Raw genomic sequence first — 10,239 nt, 5'->3', positions numbered from 1 at the left:
CGGCATTCTTAGTCAGAGCTCCTGCTTGGGCAGGGCTAGCTTCTATGTCTTTATGATTAGCCACGTGTCCCAGGAATTGACCAGAACTCACGCCGAATGAGCACTTGGTTAGATTGAGCTTCATTCCATATTGTCTCAACACATCAAATACGTCTTGTAGATGTTTTAGATGGTTAACTTTCTTCTTACTTTTTACTACCATGTCATCAATGTAAGCTTCCACGGTCTTCCCTATTTGACCCTTGAAAATTTTGCTAATAAGTCTTTGGTAAGTTGCTTCGGCGTTTTTCAGTCCGAATAGCATGACTTTGTAGCAATAGGTCCCGCGCTCGGTAACGAAAGAAGTTTTCTCTTAATCAGCAGAGTCCATGGGGATCTGATTATAACCTGAATAAGCATCTAAAAAGGTTAAACGCTTATACCCAGTAGTAACGTCCACCATTTGATCAATTTTCGGCAGCGAAAAGCTGTCATTCTGACAGGCTTTGTTCAAATTGGTGAAATCAATGCATACTCGCCATTTCCCATTCTTCTTCTGCACAACAACAACGTTTAACAACCAGTCAGGATAATACATTTCTTTTATAAATCCCGCATCAAGTAGCTTGTCAACCTTCTCGGCTATGATCCGGTTACGCTCTGGAGCAAACCTTCGCTGCTTCTGCTTTACAGGTCTTGCATTGGGATTTACGTTCAAGGAGTGATAGGATACGGAAGGATCGATTCCAGGCATGTCTAGGTGGCTCCATGCAAATACATCGGCGTTCTGAGACAAGAAATCAACTAACTCATGTTTCTCCTCCACAGCAAGTTGTTCCCCCACTCTGGTTGTTCGTTCTGGTCGGAACCGATCGATCTATACATCAACCAGGGGTTCTTCGGTCAAGTTCACCGGCTTCTCTTCCTCATTCTACTTGGGGGGAGGTTCCTGTAATTGTTATCTCGGGCTTGATGAACGGATGGGTGCTTTCCCTTTTCCAGCATACTTCAACGTTACAGCATACTTCAGCATACAACCTGGTCCCTATGAATGTCGATCACCTTGGCTCCGTCTGGCCCCAGGCATCTCATTACTTGATGCAGAGTAGAAGGAACACCTTGAACTCTGTGGATCCACCCTCTGCCTATTAGAAGGTTGTAAGAAGGATGAATCTCGACAACCACAAAAGTCTCTATCAGAACCCTCTCTGCAGCATGTACTGCTACCTCCACCGTACCGTTGGGCTCCACTCGTTTTCCATCAAACCCTAACAAAGGATTCCCAGTGGATTTGAGCCGATCCAGCTTGATCTCGAGCCAATCGAATGTGTCCCTCGACATGACGTTCGCACTACTTCCAGGATCAATTAGAACTCTGCGTACCAAACATTCGGCCACTGTCAAACTGACAACCAACGGGTCCTCATGAGGGATTTGAACACGCAATAGATCTGTTCTATCAAACTTTATCTGTGTTGATGCGCTCTGGTGGTGCAGAATGTTTACATTACCTATCCTCCTCTTCATCCGTGCCTGGCGAAGGCGTGTTCGAAGCAGTTCATTTGACTCTTCAATAGGCTTAGGCCGACCGTGAATTGCATTGATTATTCAAACCGGTTGCGTATTGTAAGAGTTCGACTTCTGATTCCTCTTCACGTGCTCCATCGGTCGGTTCTGTTCCACCGCCGGGCCTTGAATATAACTTGCGAACTCCCCTCTGGCTATTAGCATCTCGGCAGGTTCTTGAACCAATTGAGCGCTGGTCCAGTTAGACTTGTAGGGAAGCACTTGCACATCAAGGAATCATTCTCAGTGTTCAGAGCCATTTTTAACTAGATGTGATACACATGATCAATCGGATCGGTCGTTTCGTCAAACAGAATGAAAACGGGCATGGAAAATTTCCTCGGACTCGGAGCATTCAGAATTTCATCGGTGAACGGTGAATCAACCGTTTGAGCTGCTGAATGGAGGGCTTCATTTTCCCTTTGGAACCCCACGATTGCTCTCTGATCTACAGATCTCCTCTCTGAGCTGCGATAGTCGAACGTCGCTATGGAAGGCCGATAAGTCGGATCGAATGATCTGTCCTCAATAAACTCTTTGTGCCACGACGGTATAGCTTTGTGACGATCAAACTCCATTGCTTCTCCTCGGCTGAGCGTTTCTTGATGTGGATTGAAAGTCATGGCTTCGTTTCACTTGATCTGTTCATGCCGTGGATCCACGTGAGTTGATCCTTTACGATCATCAACACGACGAGGAGTTGGCAGAAAATCATTTGGTCGGACCTTCTCGCAGTGAAGATCTGTCTAATTGTTCCCTACCTCCTCGCCGTGATGTGCCGCATCAGTACGTGTAACTTTTTCTCCTGCCGGGAGCGGTCGCGGAATCACCGAAACTTCTTAACACTGCATTTTAGTCCTTAGATCTGCATTCTCTCTCCTGAGAGCTTCGATCATGCTCATCAACTCAGCAAGTTTCATCTGCTGGACATTCTCTACCGTATTGGAGTTCTCACCCCCAGTCATCATTCTAGAACGGAGCAAAGGCATGAAACGTAAATTCTAAGTTAGATCTGAGTCTTGTTGACGTGAATCATATTAGATCTGAACTCAAATTTTACGAGTTTTGTTCTCCTTTCGATAGATCAGAGCTTTTCCGGGGTCTGAGCTTGCCGGATCGAGCCGCGATATAGTGAATTACAGCTGCGTAAACCTAACGCCAATTTCTCAGAATCAATCAAGAATCTAGAATATCTCAAGAGCAAACCGCAATCTCTTAGATCTGGACTAAACTTCTAGAAATCAAGCTTCGTCGTCATCAATCAGTCTGAATCAACATGACGTTGATCAAACAAGAATCAACCTCCTCCGCTTCCCACAGACGGCACCAATTGAAGATGCAAAGAACTTTTCTCTCTCTATTTGGACAGAATCTCAATACATTTTCAATAAAAAATAATCCTCCCCTTTCACTCTCTTCACTACCCTTTTATAGGCAATTATAAGTGCTGTTGGACTATCTGTTTTGGGCCTTCTTTCCAATGCGCTTGGTTCTCTTCGGTGGATCCTCCGGGTTCGGCCCATTCTGTGGTGCTCTCTTATGGGCTGTACTTCAATTGTTTGCCTCGATCCCACGTCCGCAAACTATAACCGGCCCATATCGTTTATCGTATCCTCAATAACATAGCCCAAAATGTTGGGTTCCTTTAAGATACCATAGGATTCACTTAAATGCCTTCATATGAACTAAAGTTAGATTGTTAAAATGCTGACATACCTGATTGACTGCATGAATGATGTTGGGTCTTGTGAAGGTTAAGTATTGCAAAGCACCAATAATGCTACGATAAACAGTGGTATCAATTTGATCGACATCAGAACAGGTTGACTTTTCTTTAATGATCATTGGTGTAGCTATGAGAGAGCTGTCAAGCATTTTTGTTCGAGTAAGAAGATCTTGTATGTACTTCTTCTGAGATAGAAAAATACCACCAGAGAAAGGTCGAATTTCCACACCAAGAAAACAATAAAGTGAACCGAGATCCTTAATTGCTAATTCATGACCAAGTTGAGCAAGTAAATTTGTAATAAAGATTGTCATTGTTACCAGCAACAAGAACGTCACCTACATAGATGAGTAGGATATTAGTGATATTATTGTCACGGTAAATGAAGAGTGAAGAATCAGCCTTGCTGCAATAGAACCCAAGGTGACCCCGGTGGTTGCTCCATGTATATCGTTTCCTTAAGATGACCGTGCAAGAAAGCATTTTTGACATCAAGTTGTCACATACTCCAGTTAAAGGAAAGAGATATAGCCATGACAAGTTGAATAGTAGTTAGCTTAACTACTGGGCTGAAAGTTTTGTCATGGTCGACTTCAGATACTTGAGTAAAACCTCGTGCGACAAGCCGAGCCTTGAAACGATCGATGGAACCATCCTCTGGATACTTTATACGACACACCCATTTTGATTCAACGATATTGATATCAGAAGGTCGGGGAACTAGTTCCCACGTGTGATTGTTATGGAGAGCTTGAAGTTTCTCTTCCATTGCCGTCACCCATCGTGAATCTTTAAGAGCTGTTTTTAAAGTTTTATGCTCGGATGGGGATGCACGATTAAAGGTGGTGGTGAGCGCATAGTCATTGAGATAAATAGGCAGTCGTCAGATTCTTTCTGGACGTGAGACAATGGTAGCTAGACTATCTTGCCTTGCTTCGCTATGAGTATCCGGTAAGCCGTCGGAAGAGACATCTCGGTTTGTGATGGGAAGTGCCGAGACATCAGTTGATGATATGGCAACGACTGGCTTTGAATCTTCATGTAGACTTAGCTGATTTGCTGGAGATGAAGAGTTATCATTGATGTGATTTGCTGCAACGACTGGCTCCAAATCTTCACGTAGGCTTGGCTGATTTGCAAAAGATGAAAGTTCCAAAATTTCAGCAATATTTTCTGTAAAATTTTGATTTGAACCTGCAACACAATTTTGGTTACAACAATCTAGTGAATTTAAGGATGCCGAAGCTTCCTTATTTGTCTCAGTCAACTGGTCCGATTGGTGAGAGAGATCCTGCATAAAATTTGCCTTCTTTGTAGAGTTAAATAATTCATCAAAATAAGGAAACTCAGGCAAAATTTGTTGTGAAGAGGCAGGAGCATCACACGGAGCTTTGTAAGGAAAATTTTCTTCATAAAAAACGACATGCCGGGATATGTAAACTCTTTTTGTTTTGGGCTCTAAGCAGTGATAACCTTTATGTATGGGACTGTAGCTAATGAAAATGCATGGATACGTTTTTTAGTAAATTTATTACCACTGTGAGATCGTAGTGATGGAAAACATCGACACCCAAGCACCCGCAAGCCACTGTAATCAGGATGTCGTTTGTAAAGTTTATGTTAAGGACTGTTACTCTGTAAAATAAGAGATGATAATCTGTTAATGAGATATACTGCAGAAAGAAAAACATCAACCCAAAGTGATAGAGGCAAATTTGCATGAAACAACATTGTTAAGCCTGTTTTGACAATATGTCGATGTTTCCGTTCTGCTACTCCATTTTGCTCAGGAGTTCCTGGACAAAAGATATGCATTTTAATCCCACAATTTTTTATATGATCAAGGAAATCATTTGAATTAAATTCACCACCACCGTCGCACTGAAAAATCTTAATTCGTCGATCAAATTGGTTCTCTACTAGCCTTTGAAATGTGAGAAAACAATCAAGGAATTCTAATTTTCTTCGTAAAAGATATAACCATGTGAACCTCGGGTAATCATCCACAAAAATTGCATAGAAACGAAACCGTTGATTTGAAGCCAAAGGGGCTGGTCCCCAAAGATCACAGTGAATTTTCTCAAGAGGGAAATTTAAAATTCTATTTGAAGAATAAAAAGGCAATTTACAACTCTTTCCTATTTGACAACTAACATATATAGAAGGTTTAGAAATCTAATGGGTAACATCAATAACTTTCTTTTCCTTTAACAAAGACAAAATCTTTGAATTCGAGTGTTCGAGTCGTTGATGTCAAAGGGTTGTAGATGATTCGCCTTTCCTTATTGCACTAAGTGCCTATTGAGAAATCCCATGTAGAGCATAAAGTTGACCTTTCTTACACCCTCTCGCAATTGTCCTTTGATTTCGATCCTTCACAACAAAGTCAGAAGCAGTGAATTCAAAAGTACACAGATTATCTGAAGTAAACTTTCTAATTGACAATAGATTCTTTTTCAAATCAGGGACCACAAGCACATCGTTTAAATTTAATTGTCCTTCATGCATATTAACACAAATATCACCAGTATGAGATATAAGTAAACTATTTCTGTCTCCGACATAAATCACATCATTTCCATTATACAGTTTTATGTAAGAGAGTTTACCTGCATCATTTTTTATGTGCGAAGTTGCTCCGGAATCAACATAGAATGACTGATCATTTGAATTATTAATAGCAAGGGCAACAAGAACTTGAGGAAAATCTTCGGGTTGGTATGAGTAATTAAACCTGTGCCAACAACCAATAGCCAAATGATTTGCTCTTCCGCAAATTTGACAAGAAACTTTATCATTATTTTCAGCATTGTTTGGATGGTGCTGCTGTCCAAAAGGATTCTTATCCTTTGATGGGAAGTTGTTGCTGTTTTGACCGACGTTTCGATTGCTGTTTTGATTTCCTTGAACATTGTACCTTCTGGCAAGAGTAAAACCCCTACCTTTTAAGTTGAACCGTCCATGGCCTCCTTGACTGCTTCTACCACAACCTCGTTGTTCGAAGAAGGCTTGAGCATGTTCCAATACCATCTTCTATTGGTCTCTTTTGCAGTTTGTGATTGTTCGTAACCTTGAAGGGCTAGAACAAACTGAGAAAATATAATGATGGGTAATGTGGTTTGGTGAGCATAGCAATTCAAAATTTTTCATAACTCGGACCCAAACCACGAGCGAACTGGAACACCTTATGATCAAGATCTGGGACTGGCTTCTTAATGGCAGCGAGATTGTCGCAAATAGAGTTGAAATCCTTCAAGTAATCTTCCAATTTTTGAGATCCGTTCTGAATGGTCATTAATATTCCTTTTAAATGACCTTCCTTCTCAACTGTGATGAGAAAGAGTTGCTTTTCAAGTGAGGTCCATACTTGATATGCTGTTTCGAATCGAGCCGAAGATCGAACTCTGCAGGTCTTCTTTCATGGTTCCTAGTAACCATGAAACGAGCAAACCGTCATTCGTAATCCATGACTCATAAACCAGGTTAGCACCTTTGCTACCCTTTTCATCCTCTATCTCTTCAGCAGGTTTATCACCATTTGTAAGATGATGATAAATGCCCAAACTTCGGACTAGAGGAGTGATCTGAGAACGCCACAAGAGGTAATTAGTAGTGGTGAGCTTGACAGAAATCAAGCTTGAGCATTGATGAAACGATTGGATTGTAAGCTGCGGTTCCTGTTTGATGAAATGGTCGACATGGTTTCAAGGTTTGCGGATGATGGCTCTGATACCATGAAGAATTTGAATAATTAATTTGGTATGGGAAGCGTTATTTTTATTAATCAATTGTAGATAATATATACACCTTTTGTGCACACTAATTACATGAAAATTTTGCATAATGAAAAAGAGTAATAACGTGTAATAGTTGTGATTGACCTTTGACGATCGTCCTTGATATTGCCACAATTTGAGGAATTTGTTTCCTTAGCGAAGTCTGTATATTCATCACCATAGTTACAGGGATAGTTTTCCTTAACAGAGATCTCATACACAAAAATTAAAACCAACTCCAAAACGAAAAATTATTTGTTTACAATAAACTTGTTTAAATATTCTGATTCGAACTGAAAGGAGCTTCTAGGTCGAGATTGGCCATGGAGGCAGTTGAAGATGCTTGGCTGCAAAGGATTAAAAAATAATAATAAATAAATAAATATTATAATTAACAATATAGAAACAAAAAAGGGGAAAAAAAGACATTGACGGGGGAATTAATATACTTACTCTATAACATCTCTCCAGTAAGAATGAGCTGCTTCGTCATCCAAAAGTTCTTCCCAAGCTTCAAAGTTGGTCCAAGTAGATGATGAGGGGTTAGAGATATGATGAGTTGGGTGGTTGATTTTGTTATTATTTTTCATTTGATTGACAGTGTAAGACTCGGGAGACGCGGAAACCAAAGCAGGAAAGGAAGAATTTCCTATCGGAGTCGTGGCATTACTGTCATTATTGTTATGATCACCTGTAAAAACTTCAAAATTGGAAGTAACCATGGGTTGTTGATATTGATCATGGAGTAGTTCTAAGTTTGGGAAATTCGCCGACCTCGATTGAAGAATTTGAGCTGAATAATTAGGATCAAAACTGACAGGACCAGTAGGTCCTTGATCAAGTACTTGAGAATTCATGAGTGGCCTAAGGTACTCATAAAGCTGTTGATGACCTAAAAGGTCATTTAGAGCTTGAATGGTTGGAGGTGGACTAGTACTACTAGTACTGGCAAGGGTTTTAAGTGTGTTGTGTAACAATTGGGTTTTTGCTAGCTGTGTGGTATGATGATGATGATGATCAGCTGGTGATTGTAGCCTGCACAGAGCATTGAGCTGGTCCCACAGATTGGTCAATGGGCTAGCAGTAGTATTCATGAAGTTTGCTATTGCTAGTAGCTGAGGAAGACTGATCATGAGATCAGTTCTTGGTCTGTGAGTAATTGGATCAATACCCATGTTCAGTAGCTTTCTCTTTAGATGGCTATTCCAAAAATTCTTGATTTCATTATCTGTCCTTCCTGGAAGATAGCTTGCTATCCTAGACCACCTGCATATATATATATATATATATCCGAGCCATTATATATATGTCTATATATATAGCAGTTTAAAGGTGTTCGTCTATACATTAATTACTTACCTATTTCCATGGAGTAGATGGAGGTTGATGATGAGTTGCTCTTCTTCGTCGGAGAAGTTTCCTCTCTTGATATCCGGACGGAGATAGTTAGTCCACCTTAGCCGACAACTCTTTCCACACCTCTTGAGTCCTGCAAGCTTCGGAAGTGAACTCCAATGTCCATGACCATTTTTCTCTATGTAGTCCACGAGTTTCCGATCCTCGTCTGGATCCCATGGACCCTTCTTGAGGCCATTCTCATCGGAGGAAGGTGATCTCCCCATACTCCCTGTATCTACTGCATGCATGAGGAAATTAATTAGCTGGTATACATAAAAAAGTGCTCCTATATACATAAACAAACACAAACAGATGGATCAATAAAGAGAAGAATAATACAAACCCTAGATTTAGTTTGTGGCCTGTGTACAAAGAGATATATCTATATATAGGATATCTAAGAGTAATCAAGTGTGCGCATTTCCCGAATGAGATGTCATTTGATGTTAGTAATATATTGATTTGTTATTATTATATATTAATTTTTTACTTTGATTTTAAATGCCGAATATGCCCTTGTATTGCATGTATGCATGGTAACTTGAGGCTAAGATAAACTGCTTTGAATTGAATCATTCATTAATTCTTGACCCTTGCCTCCACAGTGAGGATTGTAACTTTAACTAATTACCAAGAAGAAGAGAAAGGAACTAACTTTTATATTATTATAGAGTAAATTAATTACCTTTACCAGGAAAAAGAAGGCGAGTACTAAGATTGAAGGATAGCATTCAAGAAATGAAAACACAAAAGGAGACTTGATGAGATATTTAGCTATGTTTGGTGGTATTGATTTGAGAATTAGAAGCAATTTAGGTCAAAATTTGTATTAAATATATTTTCTTCAATTCTGAATTCAAAAAATCGATTCAATACTTCTAAACATGACTAGGCTAAACTATATACCGGATCGGAAAACAAAAATAGGCTAAAGATTGAGGGGGTAATTTAAAAAATCATATATGGAAGAAATGTAGGCAATTTTTTTCAACGTTTAATTAATTTAACGTTTTCTTGTTACGCAAGGAATTCACAAATAGTGGAATGTGGCCATGAGAACGCGCAAGCACGCTTAGAACGTGAAAACGACACCCATTGAAAACTTGAGAAGGATTATGTGACTTGGGTCCAGCTCCAGCAGGCAACTCTCTAACATCCTCTCCGGATGTCATGCCTAGCTGTTTTACCTTAGTTAATAAATAGGACATGGAATATTACTTTTAGAGAACTCTTTAATAGGAGTAGCATTTTGCATTCAATTGAAATTTGTGGAACTGGACAATTTATAACAAAAAAAAGGTTTATAACACTTCTATGTCGGCTAATTATATAAATGTATTTTTAAAATTGTGAAATTTAGGCAAATAATATTTACACAAAATGAACGTGGTATGAGATTATCTTTCTCATACTTGTTACTTCTTCTTTCACTTCAATATTATTTGAGTTGTTCAACACTTTCACCCTAAGGCAAAGGAAAAAGTTTGACAATTACATGGGTAACAAAGTAATTACATGAATAAAGCTTTTTTATAATCTGTTTACCTTCATCATTATTGCTCACACACACAGAGATTGGAATGTTCCCAAGTATTAATATATGTATCACCATCGTTACCGGCCTCCTCTCTGATGCCATATATGCATCACCATTGTATTTTGGTATGATCGAGATTCTAATTTATTATATATTCGATAAAAACGTTTTTAATTTTACCAAAGAGAGATGCTGAATTCAATGAATGTTCAAAGGATCATATTATCATATTCAAATGTTGGACATCTAGAATTTCA

At 39.4% G+C, this 10,239-nt stretch overlaps 2 protein-coding genes and 1 pseudogene across 2 annotated transcripts; all 3 read right to left on the bottom strand.

Moving 5' to 3' along the window:
- Nucleotides 1-352: 352 nt before the first annotated feature.
- LOC132314591 (uncharacterized) lies at nt 353-1,506 on the bottom strand. Its single transcript, XM_059813435.1, has 3 exons — nt 1,018-1,506; nt 561-856; nt 353-467 (listed from the first exon to the last, which is right to left on the bottom strand). Exons 1-3 carry the CDS (start codon nt 1,504-1,506, stop codon nt 353-355), a joined length of 900 nt encoding a protein of 299 aa, XP_059669418.1.
- Nucleotides 1,507-4,154: 2,648 nt separating this feature from the next.
- On the bottom strand, nt 4,155-6,301 carry LOC132314590 (uncharacterized; annotated as a pseudogene).
- A 106-nt stretch (nt 6,302-6,407) lies between these two features.
- LOC132314589 (transcription factor MYB41-like) lies at nt 6,408-8,669 on the bottom strand. The gene is made up of 4 exons (XM_059813434.1): nt 8,407-8,669; nt 7,501-8,313; nt 6,723-6,907; nt 6,408-6,598 (listed from the first exon to the last, which is right to left on the bottom strand). Exons 1-4 carry the CDS (start codon nt 8,667-8,669, stop codon nt 6,408-6,410), a joined length of 1,452 nt encoding a protein of 483 aa, XP_059669417.1.
- Between the last annotated feature and the right edge of the window lie 1,570 nt (nt 8,670-10,239).

This window comes from Cornus florida, unplaced genomic scaffold (assembly GCF_030987335.1).
Source record: "Cornus florida cultivar Cherokee Brave unplaced genomic scaffold, ASM3098733v1 CherokeeBrave_3.0.0_Hap2_Chr06, whole genome shotgun sequence".
NCBI classification, from domain to species: Eukaryota; Viridiplantae; Streptophyta; class Magnoliopsida; order Cornales; family Cornaceae; genus Cornus; species Cornus florida.
The sequence above is the reverse complement of the archived record's forward strand: the minus strand, read 5'-3'. Positions and strand labels throughout refer to the sequence as shown.